Here is an 18,194-nt window from a genome sequence, read left to right on the forward strand (position 1 = left end):
TCGGGGTTATACCCATGGCTCTTATTTTTTAGAAAAACTCCCCTACTTTACTTATTTATCTTTATTGACTTTTAGAGGAGAGGGAGAAACATGTGAGAATGAAATATGATCGGCTGCCTCCTGCACGCCCCCTGCTGGGGGACAGAGCCCAACCCGGGCAGGTGCCCTGACGGGGAAGGGTGCACGGGAGGACGCCCACCAGCCAGGGCTACCCACGCGCGAGGCCGCCCCCGCGCTTAGCTCCTCCCGCGCCCTAACCCTCTCCCCTCTAAGGGGCTCAGACTTCTTCCTGGCATCTAGCCTCGCCCCGAGCCTCGCCCCCTTGCCTGGCTCAGGCGTCGAAAGCCCCCGTTCCAGCTTAATTTCCTCTGAATCAGACTACACTCCAGCATTCGATTCTGTCCTCTTCTGGCCCTGGCTTCACCTCTCTAGTCCAGGCTCCATCGCTTTTCTCTCCGCACTCCACTCGTTCCAGCACCGAATTCTAACCACTGCCTCCCCGAGGTGGCTGCGCCCCCCACCAGTTAGGAACTCCCATCTAAACCGGCCCTGGGGGCCCCTCGCATCCTAACGCGTTCCCGTTCTCAGCCCGCCCACCGGGACTCTGGCCCTCCCGGAAAGCCGAACCAGGCCCCACACAGACCAACCTCCTCCACACGTGTGTCCCAGGTTGCAGCTCAACCCCACCCCCCACTCACGCCCCTTCCCCAGCTCCTCTCCCACCACCTTCCATCTCTCCCTCTCCCTAAGCCAGGGGTCCACAGTGGCTCCAGGGGGGCGCACAGCCAGGTCAGCCAGACCAACCCCTCCTGCCGCCCCACCCATCAAGGCAGGGAAGCTTCGGCCCACCCAGCCGCGTCTTCAGGAATTCGGGGAGGCCTGTGGGCGGGGGAGGGAAGAGGTGTCAGGGGGTGGAGAAAGCAAGACCCCTTCCTCCCGCCACAGAAAAGCCTGCCAAGCACAGCAAGCCAGTGGCCCCCGCCAGAAACACGGTGCAAAGGTTAGCGAAAGCGCTGCGTTTAATAGACAAGTGGTGGCCGAGTAGTCGGAGTCCTTCGGAAGAGTGGCCGGCTGGCAGCCAGGCCTTAGATGTCAGCTCCTGGCGGCGGGAACCGCGTCCCGGAGACTAGCACCCACCCGCCGAGACCTCCGCAGCTGGGTCCCTCGGAGACCTCTCGGCCATGCAGGTCCCCGGCGGCCCCCCACTTGTGAAACCGGACTGATGCCCGGCCCCACGCCGGTCGCGGTCTCAGGCTCCGCCCCCCACATTTAACCCTCTCCTGGCTGGAGTGCGGCAGAAGCAAAAGGCAGAGGAGCGAGGCTGCGGGAAGTTAGTGCAGAGTCGGCGGGCGGCGCGGTCAGCGGGCGGCCCCCGGGGGTGGGGCGGCCGCCACCACCTTGCAGAAACGCACCCTCTGGAAGTCGGTGATCTCCGCCGTCTCCTGGCCCTCGGGGCCTCCCTCTGGGGAGAGAAGGGGCGGTCAGCGGAGGGGCACAGTCCCAACACAACCCGCCCGGCCCTGCCCCTCATCTCCATTGAGCTGGGCTACAGACACCCCCGTTCTCAGTGGTTTAGGGGCCTCAGACTCTAATCCTCGCCGTGGACCCACGAAGCAGCAGAACCCTCTTTACAGTAAAATCGAGAGAATAAACTGGAATAACGACATCACGGTCACTTGGCCAACACGTGTCTCAAAGACAAAGCGCTAGGACACCTGGCCTCACCCACCACCCTGAACTCTGTCCTCAGACCCCAGCCCACCCACCTCATGGCCTTAAACCTACCTCAGTAAGGTGACTGCCCTCCTGCACCTGCTCGCCCTTGCCCTTGCCCGCCTCCTGAGTTCTAACCAGACCTTCCCCGGCTCTGCCCCCAAATCCTAATCCCACTCCTGCGGGGAGGTGCCTGCTTCACAACCTGGCTTCCACACAGTGGAGGTGGAGAAATGGGGTTCAGTCTCCCTCCTACTCCGTTGGACCCAACATTCTAACAGGGTCCGCATTTCTATTCTAATTTACCCCACTCGGTTACACATCAAAAATCTAATCCGGCTCACAGCTAAACCCATTAGACTGCCCTTCCCACTCTTTTTTTTAAAATCTATTTAAATTTCTAATCCTGCCCTTAGCCCCACCCCTTTGTTTTCCAAACCCCTGAGGTCCTCCTCTAAATCCCAATCCCATCAGGGCTCCTCCTGCTCATCCCCAGGGCCCTACACTGGGTTCCTAGTAACTGGGCCCCAGGAATCCTTCCCTTAGCCCCACCCCCTGACCTTCTCACTTCACCCCAGGTCCAGCTGCTACCCCACACACTGATGGGGCCCAGCTCCCCTCCATCCTACCCCCCACCAAGCCCTCCTCCCCTCGGCCCCAGAGGAAGAGGAAGGAAGCAGCCGCGTCCAGGGCCCACGCTCCCCCACCTGGAGCCGCCTGGGACCCCTCCTCTTCAGCTTTCTGGGTTCCCGGGAGGCTGGGCCGGCTCTCCAAGGAGGCAGGGGCTGGCTGGTCACCTCCTGGAGAAGGAGGAGGCCCGGTCAAGCCCCTCCCCATCCAAGTAGCCCCCCAAGACAGAAGGGCCCGAGGGAAAGGGGGTTCAAGGACACACCTTGGGAATGTCATCTGAATGGGAATGTCACTGATCGTGAACTCTTTATTAGAGAGGGCGCTCTGGCAGGACCCAGAGCAGGGGCAGTATCTGGGGATGGGCATTTCGGAGATCAGTAAGGACAGCACACACGTGGGCATGGACTGTCCTCCCTAGCCGCCAGGGCCGTGGGGCACACGGGATCCCGGGGCCCAGCCCTGAGGGTCCCCCCGCCCATGCACCCTTTGAACACACACACAAGCAGCCAGCTTCATGCATTTCCAAAAGGCCAGGCCTCACCCGGAGAGAGGGCATCAGCCGGGTGGGCGGTCCGGGGAGAATTCAGCTCCATCTCTTCACCCCAGTCAGACACAGGCTGGTGGCCCCCAGGGGGTGAGAAGGGGCTGGACGGTGTGGCAGGGGACTGGGGACGTGGCTCCTCAGGGCTGGCGGGCTCTTTGTTGGCCTGCTCACTGCCGGCGCTCCCAGTGGGCTCAGATTCTTGGGCTGGTTCTTCCTCCTCCTCCTCTTCCTCCTCGTCATCAGCCTCTTCTTCCTCTTCAATCTCCTCCTCGCCCTCACTCACATCTTCCCATTCCTCATCCTCCCCTTCGTCCTCCTCCTCCTCATCTTCCTCCCCCCTGTCCTCCTCCCCCTGGTCCTCAGGAGGCCGGTGGGCAGGGGCTGGGGTCTCGGGCAGCTGTGGGGAACACAAGGCAAGTCAAAGGGAGGGTGGGGGCCCTGAGCACCCCCACACCTCCTGCCCAGAAATGAGCCCGCCTTACCTGTGTGGGCGTCTCCTCGGGGGGAGTGGGCTGTGGGGCCCCGGGGGCTGGGGGCTCTGCCTCCTTGGTCTCCCAGCGGTCATCGTGGTCACTGGGGAGGTCAGAGGGAAGGGTTGTGAGGCTGCGGGGCACGGGGGGAAGGGGCTTCCCCCTCCCGCTCCTCCCCAGAGAAGAGGCTCCAAATTCAACTTGGGGGAGAAAGGGGTTGCAGGATTTCCAGAGGAGGCTTGGCGTGTTGGAGGCTCAGGAGGAAATGGGGGGGTGTCCTCAGGTGTCAGGGACAGACAGTGGAGGGAGGACCAGGTGGCAGGAGCAGAGATGGGCGGAGGAGGGGACAGAGGGGCAACAAGTGGAGAGACAGGCCCCACCCCCCCAAACGAAGGGCCTGACCCACAGAGAGACAAGTCTGAGAGACACACCAACCACAAATAAACAAGACAGAGGACAGGGTATAGGGCCAGCCAGCCCCACTGGGTGTACACATGCCCAGGGAAGGGGTGCCCACCTGTAGGCACGGGCGACTGCCTTGGCCTGGGGTCGGCTGCTCTTCCTCTTCCTGCGGCTGACCTCAGCTTTGTGCTGGGACAGGAACTCCCTGAAAGTGGGGGGCTTGGGGGGCCGGGCCCAGGCCTGGTCATCTGCAACAGAACCCAGGAGTCGTCGGGGGTGGGGGACACAGCACAAACCACCCACCCCCACACCTGGCCCAGCCAGCTGCCTCACCCCACCCAGGGACACCCACTCACCATAGCGGTGAGATGGTTCATGGGCAGCGGCTGGGCCATCCTTGAACCTGGGGAAAGAGAAAAGGGGTGAGCAGGAAGCTGGGGGAACAGTGGAGGCAAGAGGGGTGGGAAGAGATAAGAGGGAGAGATGGGCCGTGGCCGGTGGCTCAGTGGTTAGCGTGTCGGCTTGAGCACCAAAGGGTCATGGGTTCGAGTCCTGGTCAAAGACAAATACCGGGGTTGCAGGTTCAACCCCAGGCACTGGTCGGGGCACATGCAGGAGGCAACCAAGGGGTGTGTGTGCGTGTGTGTGTGTGTGTGTGTGTGTGTCTCTGCCCCCGCTCCCTCCCTTCCACTCTCTAAATATCAGTGGAGAAAATGTCCTCCAGATGAGGTTTAACAAAACAGAAACAAAGAGGGAGATGGGGGCCAGGGTCAGAAATCAAGGTCATAGAAGGAGACATGGTCAACCAGAGGGGTGTTACTGATCAGCAGGGGGACAGGATCAGGTGACGAACAAGAGGCAAATTTGACATCATATGCCAAAACCGGTTTGGCTCAGTGGATAGAGCGTCAGCCTGCGGACTGAAGGGTCCTGGGTTCGATTCCGGTCAAGGGCATGTACCTGGGTTGCGGGCACATCCCCAGTAAGAGGTGTCCAGGAGGCGGCTGATGGATGTTTCTCTCTCATCGATGTTTCTAACTCTCTATCTCTCTCCCTTCCTCTCTGTAAAAAATAAATAAAATATATTTTAAAAATAAAAAATTAAAATAAAATAATCATATCTTATTACATATTATCTAATCTAAAACAACAGCCTCCATCCCTCTGTGCACTCTGCTCAATTATTCTGCTCGACCTAATATTAGATCTAGTCATGACCCATCTTTCTCACAGGACTCTAAATTCCAGGAAGCCAGAAGCGTTTTGTTCCCTGTTGTATCCCCATCACCTAGAACCTTCCATGACACATAGGAGGGACTCAAAAAACATCTGCTGACAAAGTCAACTCACACATGGTTAATGAGACTTGTTGCAGGTTGCTTTGGGGACATAAGAGAAAAAAAAATTACTTTCTCATTCTTAACCCCTGAGGACATCTCCCCAAAGCCCAGCTGCCTACACTTCAGAAAGATCAGAGACAATATCTGTACTAAATACTATTTCTCGCGCTCACACAACCTTAGCACCCGATCCAAAAATAAATGCTCTGACCACCAGGCCCACAGATAAGGTCCCCTTTTTTCTCAAGCCAGCATCGACAATGAAACTTCTAGGTGTGGCCTGGCTGGTGTGGTTCAGTGGTTGCGCATTGGCCCAAAACATCACTGATCAGCTGCCTCCTGCACGCCCCCTACTGGGGATCGAGCCCGCAACCCGGGCATGTGCCCTTGACCGGAATCAAACCTGGGACCCTTCAGTCCGCAGGCCGACCCTATCCACTGAACCAAACCGGCTAGGCTAAGGCTAAAAACATTTTTTTTTTTAAAAAAAAGGTGCGGTTTAGATCCCCAGTCAAGGGGATCTCTTTCTTCCTTCCTCTCTCTCTAAAATCAATTTAAAAAATATATACTCAGGTGAGGATTGAAAACAAAACGAAACAAAAAAACTTCTAGGTGTGAAATCTTCCACCGCAGCAAAGGACAGAGAACGGGGTAAAAACAACTGCTGACCTTAAGACTTGTCAGCTCTTTCAGAAACCCCGCCATCTTTGATATGGAATTGGTCCTCCTGTCCATGATGCAAAGGTGCCTTCGCTTTAAGTTTGACTAACGGGGTTCTTCCCGGGCCCGGAAGGGGGCAAACTCAGACCTGAGGATGATGATGCCACTGGGTAAGGGGTTTGGGTTGGGGATTGAATCAGAGGGATGAAGGGAGGATGCACTGTTAGCAGTTCTTCCTGCCCTCCCTGCGTGAGAATTCACATCCACGCCTTCACCATGGAGTCACGGCCGTACCGGCCACTGGAGTGGGCAGTTTAAGTTCCCGCCCCGGAGATGCTGGGTCTGTTGGCTAATAAAACGGGGAGGTTTATCCACGCTCCCTCTTGCACATCTGCCAGTCACGCTCCCCTCAGCCTGACCCCCAGCATGAACACACATGGAGCGGAACTGAGTTCAACCTGCTTCAAGAAGCCACGGCCTGTCATCAGCTGAACGCAGCGGACCCGGGAACACATGAGAAAGGAGTGCTTTTACACGCCCCTGGGAGATGATGGTTACACACACTGCCATGGCGATTACGAACTGATACAGGGCGAGAAACCAGAGCCAGTCAAAGGAGTGCCAACGCTCAACCACTGAGCACACCAGTCAGGCCCGGGTCAAGGAGCCAAGCAGGGGCAAGCAGGGACGAACTCACATCCCCTCGGTCTTCTCAGCATCCCACTCCCGCCGCCACTGGCCGGTGGGCTTGCGGTGTCTCTGCAGCCGCTCCTGGTCGATCTTCTCCCTCTCCTGCTTCCAGCGCAGGTACTCTGACCGCTCCCGGCCCGTCATGGAGAGTGTCATGTCACTGGCACCGCCCAGGCCAGCCCGGCGGCCCTGCCCACAGCAGACAGCAGTCAGGGCCCTGTTCTGCCACCCAACCCACTCTACCCCACGTCCCCCACCTCAGAGGTAGAGCCACCTGCTCCAAGTCACACAGGAGGCGGCAGGGCAGAGATTAGAACCAGGTCTGCTCCGGTGGCACCTCCTCAGAGACCATCCCAGATCCATCCCCTCACCCTGCTGGCTTCTTCCTCGTGACATTTGCGTTACCCAACATCTCATTACACAGGGTGTCCCAAAAACATGTACGCACACTTTAACAGCTGGTAGCTCGATGGAGGTTCTTTCCTCCCAGCCAGACTAAGCTTTGAGCAAAGGAAATGCATCCTAAAATGCTACTGGAAGTTTGAAAACGCAGTTGCAGTACAAACACCGCCTTTATAATTATTCAAAGTGTGTGTACACACTTTAGCAGCTGATAACTCACTTAATTTTCACTCCTTTTCAGGTTTAACTGATTTGAAATAATGGGTGAAGCCAGACTAAGCTTTGAACAAAGACAATGTATCCACTAGACTTTTTTACGGTGATATAAAAGATAAAGTTTACAGTACAACACCAGCAACAGTTGACGAACTGAGGGCACATAAGTACCGAACAAAATTATTCTTTATATTTGCGATTCTGCTGCTTCGAGTTATCAGCAGTGCCTGGACCAGAATGGTCACCAGTTTGAAAACAGGCATTGACAAAAAAGTATTATTCATTTCTGTAGATTCTTTTAAATTTTGAAAGTGAACTGTGTGTGAACAAACACTAACTTTATCATCATTCAAAGTGTGTGCGGTTTTGTGAGACACCCTATATGCCCATTCATTCCGCTCCCACCAGAATAAACGTCTTTAGGGCAGGGCCTTTGCCTTGTTTAAAACCCTTGGCTGCAGCACCTAGGACAGTGCCTGGCACTCAGGAATGAGAAAGAGAGCAGAGCGTCCCGGCACAGAACCAGCAGGTCACTTGGGGTGAGAGCCAGCCAGTCGCTGCCTCTCCCTGCTCTGCCTTCCTGCTCTGCCTCCTCCCTGCTGTGCCTGGCGCTCAGCACACGTCCAGGACCATTTGCTGAGGTGAGATTCTGGCCGCAGAACGGTGTCTGGCCCGGCGTGCCCCCGCTGCCAGCACCCACCTGCCGCTCCTGCTCCAGGCCGCAGCGCACGCGCTCAAAGTCCGAGCCCCCCCAGTTGCGCCCGTGCCGGCGGCTGCCCTCCCGGCGGTCCCGCTCCGGCTCCTCCAGGGGCCCGCCGCGCCGCCGGGGGTCGTCCAGAAAGTTCCGCACCGGGTTGGGCTCCAGCACGCCTTCCTGCGGGCACAGGGATCGGGGTTGGCAGGTCCACCCAGGCCTGGCGGCCGTGCCTCACACCGGGGACACCTGGCACTGACCCGCTGGTTGCGCTCATACTCCGCAATCTTCTCCATCTCTTCGTTCATCTTCTCGATGTTCTGCTTGCGCCGCTCCTCCCACTCCTGGGGGCGAGGGGGGCAGGTTACAGAGACACCCGGTGTCAGGAAGAACCAACCGCTCAACCCTTTGTGCTGAAGAGCTAACATGACAGGCCTGAGTGTCTCCTCAGGACGGGCCTGCTTTAAGGCCAGCCCTTGGCCGGGGAATTTGACTCCAGTGTGTTCCGGGTTAACATTCATTGATAAGGACTCGCTGTGCCTTTTGTGCCATCAATACGGTGTAAGCTGAACGCCATATTGGGGTCAGGAATCTGGATATAGACCAAGCAGAGGGGACCTACATGGCTAGCCCCCAACAAAAACCCTGGCCCTAGCCGGTTTGGCTCAGTGGATAGAGCGTCGGCCCGCAAAATAAAGGCTCCCAGGTTCGATTCCGGCCAGGGGAACGTGCCTGGGTTGCGGGCTCAATCCCCCCCGAGTAGGGGAGGTACAGGAGGAAGCCAATCAATGATTCTCTCTCATCATTGATGTTTCAGTAATATATATATATGAAGGGGGGGGGGGGGGGAAATGCCCTGACCGGTTTGGCTCAGTGGATAGAGCATCGGCCTGCGGACTGAAGGGTGCCAGGTTTGATTCCGGTCAAGGGCATGTACCTGGGTTGCAGGCACATCCCCAGTGGCGGGTGTGCAGGAGGCAGCTGATCGATGTTTCTCTCTCACTGATGTTTCTCTATCTCTGTGAAAAATCAATATAATATTTTTCCCAGTTAAGAACGAGAACCCAGAAGCTTCTAGAGGGAAGTGAGCTGCCCCAGGACAGGGAACAAATACAACGAGGGTGACCCCAAGTCCATGGCGGGCTCTGAGCCACTATGCTAGACAGCCTCCCGCCCCGCTAACCTGAGTGTCAGGGCAGTGCAGTAGTCACAATAAGAATGTCACTGTTCCCCACAAACAAATCTAGAGAAAGAGAGGAAGCACGTGCACTGGACAGAGCCTGCCAGACACACAGAGTTTATCAGAGACAGACAGACAGACAGAGCCAGTAAGAGAAGAAAGAGCCCTAGTTGGTTTGGCTCAGTGGATAGAGCGTCGACCTGCGGACTGAAAGGTCCCAGGTTTGATTCTGGTCAAGGGCACATACCCAGGTTGCGGGCTCAATCCCCATTGTGGAGTTCACAGGAGGCAGCTGATCGATAGTTCTCTCTCATCATTGATGTTTCTCTCGCTCTCTCCCTCTCCCTTCCCCTCTGAAATCAATAAAAATATATTTTTTAAAAAGAGAAGAAAGAGACAGGTGAAGGAAATCAGATGGCGAGCACACACCTAACAGCAAAAAAAAAAATGAAGAAGGAAAGCAGAGACAGGGAGCGAACAAACAGGCACTGGTCAAGAGGGGGGGAGAGAGAAAGAGCCGGACGGAGGAGCTGAAAAGAGAGAGACGCCAGAAAGATGGACAAACAGGCAAACGGTGCACCTGAGAGAGGAAGAGAAACAATGGGGGCCCCTTCCCAGCTCCTACCTTGGATTTGCGGTCGGCAGCGGAGGTATCTCCAGCTCCAGAGAGATGAGGGGACCCTCTGCCCCGGCCCCTCCGGCCGCGGCCACCAGCTCCTCCTCGAGGCTGCTCCCCAGGACTGTCCTCCCAGGTGCGGGAGGCCCGGCCCATGCCTGCCCGGCCTCCCTGCTGGGGGGGAGTCCGGCCTCCTCCCCTGCTGGTCCCCGGGGGCCGAGGGGTCCCCTGGGGGCGAGGGGTCCCAGGAGCCCTCCGGAAAGGACCCTGGTTCTTCTCCTGGAAGAGAGGGGAGGAGGGAGGAAAATTCCAGTCACTGGAGCAAGGGGACCAGGACGGCCCAGGGCAGCTGCCAGGATGAAGGCACCCACAGATCTGGGGCAGGGGGGAGGGCTCTCAGGTCTCAGCTCTCCCCACCCCCGTCCTCTGGTGCCCCCCACACCACTGTGGGGCTCACCACGTCAACTGCCACATTCTCCTTCTCCAGCGAGCGGCCCTTCCGGGGAGCTGTCACGGCGACGCCCTCCAGTTCAGCTTTTTTACGATCCTCCTCGATCTCCTGGGAGCAAACATCAGAGGTGAGTGTCGGGGTGAGTGCCTGGCTGACTCCCAAAGCCCCCGGCGTTTCTCCCGAGTCTGGCCGCAGTCCAGGCCTCTCTCCTGAGCTCCAGGCCAGAAAGCTGGTGACCTCGGCATCCTCCCCCAAACTGCAGCCAAGTGCTCGCGGCTCAGAGCCGTCCTGTGGTGCCGTCTCTGCGTCAGGGAAACATCTGAGCGGAGCCTGAAGGAGGTGAGGGACGGAGGGCCTCTGGGGGAAGAGTGTTTCCAGGGGAGGAAAGAGCTCCAAGCTGCTCTGGCCCTCTCTCCCCCTCCTGACCAGAGCGTGTGTGTACCCTCCCTGTCTCTTCCTGTTTTCCTTTTATACTTTGCCATTGAGTGTGTGCTTGTCCACCTGCCTTCCCTCTGCTGTCTCTTTCTTCTCCTGGCACTGTCTGTCTGTCTGTCTGTCTCTGATGGACTCTGTATGTCTGGCAGGCTCATCTCCCACCCTCTCCCCCTCACTCACTCCGGCCTCCTCACTGCTCCTAGAACATGGCAGGCTCAGACCTGATTCAGGGCCTTTGCACCTGCTGTTTCCTCTGCCAAAAACACTCTTCCCCCAGAGATCCTTCAGTCCTTCAGTCCTTCACTCCTTCAGGCCTCCGCTCAAATGTTCCCCTTCACAGGCAGGCCTTCCCTGACCAGCGCCCAGCCATTCTCCCGCCTCTCCCTCTTCATCCCTGGTCTTCATCCCTGGCATCATGTATATTTCGCCTATTGTCTGCCTCCTCCTGCAACAGAATCTGCCTGAGGGCAGGGGCATCTGTCGGTTTTGTTTGCTAATGTATCCCAGAGTCTAGAACACTGCCTGGCACACAACAGAAACGCAATATGCTTTTTTTTTTAATGAATGAATGAAGAATGAATACATGAAACCCCATCCTCCTTCCAGGCCCCGTCTCTGGGACAGCCCCACCACCTACTGTCACCTTTGGCAGGGACCCGGACCTTGTCCTGGACTCTCCCCACTCCTCTCCATCTCACACCACTGCCCATCAGTCACTGAGTCCCTCTCCATTGCTCTGTCCCAAGCCAAGCACCTCCTCTCTCCCAGATCCCTGCCTCAGCTTCCTCCTTGGCCTCTGGTCTCCGACACTGCCTTCCCCCATCCACCACCGCACACAGCAGCCAGAGGGGGTCTTCATAAAAAGCTATTCTGACCTGGCCCCACTCCTCTCAAAGCCCTCCCTGGCTCCCCAGTGCCCTCAAGAAGTCCAAACTCTTAGTCTGACCCCTGCTGACCTCTCCAGGTCAATATTCCCCACTGGCCCTCTAATTTTACGCTCCAAGTTTTTACACAAACTGTTTCCTCTGCTTGAAACATGCTCTGCTCTACTTTTCAACTGGCTAATGTCTACTCACCCTTCAGGTCTCAGAATCCCCTCCTCCAGGAAGCCCTCCATAATATCCTCCAGGCTGGGCTCCCAAAGACCCCCAAAGATCCCAGCCTGCCTACTCAGGGTCATCACTGACTGAAGACAGCTCTGTGCCCCCAGTGACTGTCACCCCTGGAAGGGCAGGTCCCGGGCTGTCTCAGTCACAGCTGTTTCCCCAGCACCACTCAGCACGGGGCCTGGTACAGCAAAGACCTCGGTGAATATTTATGAATGAACGATGGAATGATGGCATGGAGGAAGGAATGCCAGGCTAAGGCCTTTGGCTTTTATCCTGAGAGTGAAGGGAAACCATGAAAAGGTTTTAAGAAAAGGAGAGGTGAGGGAAACTCACTGCAGGGAGGAGAGGGGATGGGGTCTCCCAGGGCAGGGCTAGGGCACCTGGTAGCGCCGGATGAGGGCCTCATTCTTCCGGCGAAGAGCCTCGATCCTCTTGTCCAATTCAGCATCCTTCTCCTCCTTCGATTTCAGATCCAGCGTGGCTGACTGAGACAGGGAGACAGTTGAGAGACAGTAAGAAAAACCAAGTTCTGAGTCTGGCACCTGGACCCCCTCCTCCCAAGCCCGCTGCTGCAAAGCTCAGATCCAGAACCTGCCATCTCACCATTCTGCTGACTGGGTGGGGCCAGGGTCCCAGCAAACCTTCCCTACAAAATGTGGATACAGCACTGGGGGTTCCTGAGAGCAGAAGAAACAACAGAACTAAGGCCAATGCCCCGCCCCAACCTGCTTCCTCTCCCCCATCATCGTGTACACACACACCTGCACCCCAAAAGAATTCTGGCCCTCACAAGTGCTCCACTTGAAATACCAGCCCGCCCCTTACCTGGAAAATTTTAAGCTCCGCCCCCTGTGAACATCTGGACCCACCCATTTCCCTGTAAACACTAGCGTCACACCCGCCTTAGGAAAGCTCTGCCCCACTCCACAGCTTAAGAAACCAGCTAACGCGGCTTCCCTCCAAACGAAGTTCCCCAGTCCAGCCTCCACACCCTGTGCTGAGAGTTTTAACCGCGCGTCCATCTCAGGAGAGCTTTAGCTACATCCTCCCCGCCCCCCAACCTGTACAACGAAGTTCTAGACCCACCACCCTGAGCCCACTGTATTGCCGCTCACATTCCAGTGAACATTCTAAGTTGACTTCTTTCCCAGGAAAGTTTCAGAAACATCCCATAACTGCACACTCTAAAAGAGCTCGAACCCCACTCCTACCGGCTGCCCCGACGCCCAGGGAACATCCTAAACCCACGCCTCCCTCAGGGTGGTCCCAGCCGCGTTTCCACCATCGCGAAAAAAATGCAGCTGCCTCCCTGCAAAGATTCCGAAAACAGGCCCGGTACCCACTGGCGAGGCTTCCTGCGCCTGGCCCGACCTCCCCAGTGATGCTCTCCCCGCCCGGACGCGGAGTTTCCCCGACCCGCCCGTGGCTTAACAGGAAAGAGAGCCAACGTCCACTCCGTCGGGAACGCTATGGCCCCGCCCCCCCGCCGGGGCAAACTTTCTGGCCCCGCCCACACTTGGTGTCATTGATCTGGCCCGGCTTCCGACTTCCCCCACCAACCTTCTGGCCCCACCCCCCGTCCCTAAGCAACAGCTGGAACCCGCCCCCTCCTTCTCGCGTTATTACGCCGGGCCCGCCCCCGGCTCGCCAGCTCTCACCGGCCACGCCTCCGGCTTAACCAACCGACCTTCTAGCCACGCCCCCTGGCTCCCGCCCCTTCCAGGTCAGTCAGTATTTGGCCCCACCCCCGGCACCCCCAGCCACCGGGCTGCCGGCTTCCCCGCCAAAGCTCTGAACTTGCCCCCCAAAACTTTCTGGCTCCACCCCAGCACTTCCCCGGCCAGGACCCTGGCCCCGCCCCTTAGTCCCCCGGCAACTTTTGGATCCCGCCCTCGCCTTCGCGTCAGCCTCTAGACCCGCCCCTGACTCCCCCGCCAGGGACCTGGACCCACTTCCAGATCAGGCAAAACTTTCTGGCCCCGCCTCCAGCGTTTTCCAGCCAGCGCCCCGGCCCCGCCCTCTAGCTCTCGGGGCTACATCTTGGCCCCGCCCCCCAGCGCGGGCATAACTTTTCGGTCTCACCCCCTCCCGCTGCCCGTCCACGCTCCGGGCCCGCCGGGGCCCTGCCCACTCGCCATCGTCCCGCCCCGCCAGCGCCCCACTAGCTTCCCATGTGGGCGTCCAGTCCCCGCCCCCCGCAGAGTACTCCGATCCCGCCCCCGCGGGCTGCTGGCTCCCCTGCCCGCGCTCACTTGCCTCCACGTGGGGCGTCAGGCCCCGCCCTCTCCGGGCGCGCTCCCGGCCCCCTCTCCCGGTCACCTGTCCCGGAGACCCCGCGGCGTCCGCGACTCCCGCTCCGTCGGCCTCCGCGTCCGCAGCTCCCGGGGCCCCGCGCGTCACTTCCCGCCTGCACCACGTGAAGAGGGGAAATAAAGAGGGTCACTTCCGGTCCGGCGGCCCGTTTCCGGAATCCTTAAAGGCGCCGCGGCCTCACGAGTGGACGTGGGAGTGGGCGGAGCTGATCCGCCAGGGTGTTCTGCAAGTTTGTCCGACTTCCTTCTGCCTGGATTGCCCTCTTCTACGGAAGGAGACACCCTCCCCTCCCTCTGGCCTTGACATGCTCCCTGACTTCCTGGTTGCAATAAGCAGGCGCGTGCCAGGCCCTGGGCAGTGTCTCCCGGAAGCCTGACCTGCCCGGCTTGTGCCCGGGGAAGTAAGGGGGGTCGGAGTGATGAAAGGCGTAGGCTCCATCCCTGCCCCCAGGAGGGGAGGCACAGGTCCATGTGAAACGGCGAACAGAAGTGTGGGAGCGGGCTTGGAGGAGGGGCGGGAGGAGAGGCCTGGGGGTGAGGGGGCGGCCGGGAGACCCACAGCCTGTGCAGAGGACCTGTGGCCGGTGAGCCGGCAGCCGCTCGGAAGGGGGGCACGGGATTGGCCAACGGACTCCGGGGGGCTGTGCATTCACCAGGACTTAGGCAGGAGCCCGGTATTCGAAGCGATGATGAATGCTGTGGAGCACCCTTCCCGGAGGTGGTGACAGTTATTAGTGGGCAGACCGGATTCCCCAATTTCATTTTGTGGTTTAAAACGTTGCAAGTGGCCCTAACCCACCGGTTCTCAACCTTGGGTCGCGACCCCTTTGGCGGTCCAACGACCCTTTCACAGGGGTCGCCTAAGACCATCCTGCATATCAGATATTTACATGACGATTCATCACAGTAGCAACATGACAGTTATGAAGTAGCAACAAAAATAATGTTATGGTTGGGGGTCACAACATGAGGAACTGTATTTAAAGGGCCAGAAGGTTGAGAACCACTGCAACGGGTTTGGCTCAGCGGATAGAGCGTCGGCCTGCAGACTGAAGGGTCCCGGGTTCGGTGCCTGTCAGGGGCATGTACCTTGGTTGGGGGCACATCCCCAGTGGGGGGCGGGGGGTGCAGGAGGCGGCTGATGGATGTTTCTAACTCTCTATCCCTCTCTCTTCCTTTCTGTAAAAAATAAAATATATTTTATAAACTAAAACATTGGAAGTGGACGTCCCTGGTAGTCCCTTGCCCTTCATGTGACTACTGCTTACAGCCTTCCAACTCTGACTTCAAATGTCAGCTCTTCACAGGGGCGTTCCTTGAAACCAGCCATTTAGAAATTGCAACGCATCCAATCCCGTATTTCTCTATTTACTGTTCATCTTCTAAACGACTGTATCTCTTTTTTTTAATATATTTTATTGATTTTTTACAGAGAGTAAGGGAGAGGGAGAGGGAGAGAGAGTTAGAAGCATCGATGAGAGAGAGACACATCGATCGGCTGCCTCCTGCACACTCCCTACTGGGGATGTGCCCGCAACCAAGGCACATGCCCTTGACCGGAATCGTACCTGGGACCCTTGAGTCCCCAGGCCAACGCTCTGTCCACTGAGCCAAACCGGTCAGGGCTGTATCTCTCTTTTTTTTTTTTTTTTTAATATTTTTATTGATTTCAGAGAGGAAGGGAGAGGGAGAGACAGATGGAAACATCAGTGATGAGAGAGAATCATTGATTGGCTGCTTCTTGCACGCCCCACACAGGGGATCGAGCCCACAGCCCAGGCAGGTGCCCTTGCCCGGAATCGAACCTGGGACCCTTTAGTCTGCAGGCCGATGTTCTATCCACTGAGCCAAACCGGCCAGGGCGACTGTATCTCTTACTTGTCTTGTCCACAGTCTGTCTCTGTACATCACCTGTCCACCGTGCTCTGTCCCAGTGCCTCCAACAGCGCCTTGTGCATTGCAGGCTCTCGACAAACGTTGGTTGAATGAGTAAATCTTTATTACTACTATTTTCTTGCCTCCTTAATAAAACAAAAGGTAGATATACTGCACTGAAATTCTGTATCTTTAACTTAACAAGGGGCGGTTAACCTTTTAAACGGCTGGGTAAAATTCTGTCCTGTCGATGGGCCATAATTTGCCCCACCTGGTCTCGTGGATGTTTGCGTAGTTCCCAGGTCGGGGAGGTTGCCCACAATGCTGCATTGAACTAGAAGCACATCTTTGTTTGCACGCAGTCTGTAACTTTGCTCAAAAAGAACTCATGCCGGGCTGGCGTGGCTCAGTGGCTGAGCATCGACCTATGAACCAGGAGGTCAGGGTTCGACTCCTGGTCAGGGCACATGCCTGGATTGTGGGCTGGGTCCCCAGTAGTGGGCCTGAAGGAGGCAATGTATCAATGATTCTCTCTCATCACTGATGTTTCTATCTCTCCCTCTTTCTTCCTCTCTGAAATCAATAAAAACATTTTTTTAAAAAAAAATAACTCATAATTCTATGATAAGACTGGACTCTGAAGCCAGAAGGCATGGGTTTGAATCCTGGCTCTGTCATTTACTGCTGTGTGACCTTGGGGAATATAGGAAAATTCTCTGGACTTTGGCGTTTTCATCTGTAAAATAGAGATTGTGACACCTCCCTCCCAGGTTTGTTGTGCAGAATTCAGTGGATCAGTGAATTAATACATATAAAGTGTTTGGCACGAGGCCTGAAATATTGTTAAGTTCTCGATAAATGGAGACCATTTATGACTTCTGAAAAGACAAATTGCTGGATCAAAGATTAATTTACTACCAAGAATGGACAGAGGTGGACCCAGGTTGTGTAGGGCTGAAGTTTACACAAGTAGGAAGCTCCCTTGAAAACGAATAAAAGGATGCAAGACTTAGCCCTAGCTGGTTCCGCTCAGTGGTTAGAGTGTTGCCCCAAGCAACAAAGGGATGTGGGTTCAATTCCCAATCAGGAGCATGTACCTGGGTTGCAGATTCAATCCCAGCCCCTGCTAAAGGCAACCAATCCAATTGTCTCTTCTCTCTCTCTCTCTCTCTCCTCCTTCCTCTCCCCCTCCCTCCCACTCTAAAAATCAATGGATTCTGGCCGGTGTGGCTCAGTGTTTGAGCATCAATTATGAACCAGACGGGCACAGTTCAGTTTCCCATCAGGGCACATGTCCGAGTTGGCAGGCTTGATCCCCAGTGGGGGATGTGCAGAAGGCAGCAGATCGAAGATTCCCTCTCATCATTGATGTTTCTCTCTCTCTCCTCCCTTCCTCTCTGAAATCAATTTAAAAAATCAAAATCAATGGGGAAAAATATCCTCGGGTGATGATTAACTACAACAAAAAGTAAGACTTCAAGGGCACCTCCAAGGGTGTTGGCAGAGCCATGGGAGTGAGGGGCCAGAAGCTTATACTTCGTCTGCCTCCCTGTACGGACGCCTCGGCAGACAGAAGAGGCTGCCCAGGCACAAGGAGCCGAGGTGAGAAACCCTCCTCTAGCTACATACCCAGCGTTTGGTTCCTTGAACACAACACATTTTCCCTCTTGTCTGCGCCTTGGCATAGGCTGTTCCTCCTGCTTGGAACACCCTTCCAAGCCTTTTCCTCTGGTTAAGTCCTCCTCATCCTCCAGGCTCAGCTCAGATACCACCTCTTCCAGGAAGCCCTCCCTGACCCCAGGCTAGGGCAGGTGGCCCTCTGGGCTGTCCTCCTCCCCCCAGATTCCTTCAGCCCAGCCCAGCCCATTCGGGGACCATCTATCCCGGAACAAGTCAGTATCTCCCCAGACTCTGAGCCCTGTAGGGGCAGGGCTGGGGTTGTCTCTGTCACCGCTGCGACCCCAGCATTGTCCAGACAGGGCCGTGCACACAGTAGTTCTCAGTACATACTGAACAAATAAAGCAGCCGATTCTCACGGAGCCTTTACAATCTCCCCCCAACCCATTAGGCCAGCAGGTCCCAACCCCACTCTATGAAATGAAATGCATAGATCGTGTATCCTACTGGCATACATCATTTTTAAAAATCAATATAATAACCTAACATAAAATAGAAGTGAAGTAATTTATAATAAAGTAAAACATGTAACAATGCATTAGGACAACTACACTGGAAAACATAAATAAATGGTCAAGTGCTTTCACCTACTTATAATGAATATATTGAAGTATAAGAGAATTAGAAAAATCGCCAATGGAATAGTGTCCGTCCGTTTTGTTATATTTGAGATGTTGAGAACGGGCTGAGAGAGAGAGAGAGAGAGAGAGAGAGAGAGAGAGAGAGAGAGAGAATGCAGCAGCTGGGAGAGCCGTCTGACACAGATGCTGTGGTGAA

General features: G+C 56.3%; 1 protein-coding gene across 9 annotated transcripts; it reads right to left on the reverse strand.

Annotated features, from left to right (window-relative positions):
* Positions 1 to 46: 46 nt before the first annotated feature.
* CCDC9 (coiled-coil domain containing 9) lies at positions 47 to 14,016 on the reverse strand. Of its 9 annotated transcripts, XM_059666018.1 has the most exons (15): positions 13,872 to 14,015; positions 12,156 to 12,229; positions 11,933 to 12,037; positions 10,015 to 10,116; positions 9,567 to 9,836; positions 8,022 to 8,105; positions 7,768 to 7,941; positions 6,457 to 6,638; positions 4,116 to 4,162; positions 3,875 to 4,007; positions 3,370 to 3,460; positions 2,885 to 3,284; positions 2,421 to 2,513; positions 1,413 to 1,462; positions 47 to 879 (listed from the first exon to the last, which is right to left on the reverse strand). In XM_059666018.1, the coding sequence occupies exons 2-15, from the start codon at positions 12,156 to 12,158 to the stop codon at positions 862 to 864; spliced, it is 1,752 nt and encodes a 583-aa protein (XP_059522001.1). In that variant the 5' UTR covers positions 12,159 to 12,229; positions 13,872 to 14,015; the 3' UTR covers positions 47 to 861. The 9 variants fall into 9 exon arrangements, with proteins under 9 accessions (XP_059522001.1, XP_059522003.1, XP_059521998.1 ...); XM_059666020.1 differs by lacking the exon at positions 2,421 to 2,513; XM_059666015.1 differs by having other exon boundaries at positions 861 to 1,462; positions 13,872 to 14,016.
* Positions 14,017 to 18,194: the final 4,178 nt, after the last annotated feature.

The sequence above is a fragment of the Myotis daubentonii genome, chromosome 15, assembly GCF_963259705.1.
Source record: "Myotis daubentonii chromosome 15, mMyoDau2.1, whole genome shotgun sequence".
Lineage (NCBI taxonomy): Eukaryota > Metazoa > Chordata > Mammalia > Chiroptera > Vespertilionidae > Myotis > Myotis daubentonii.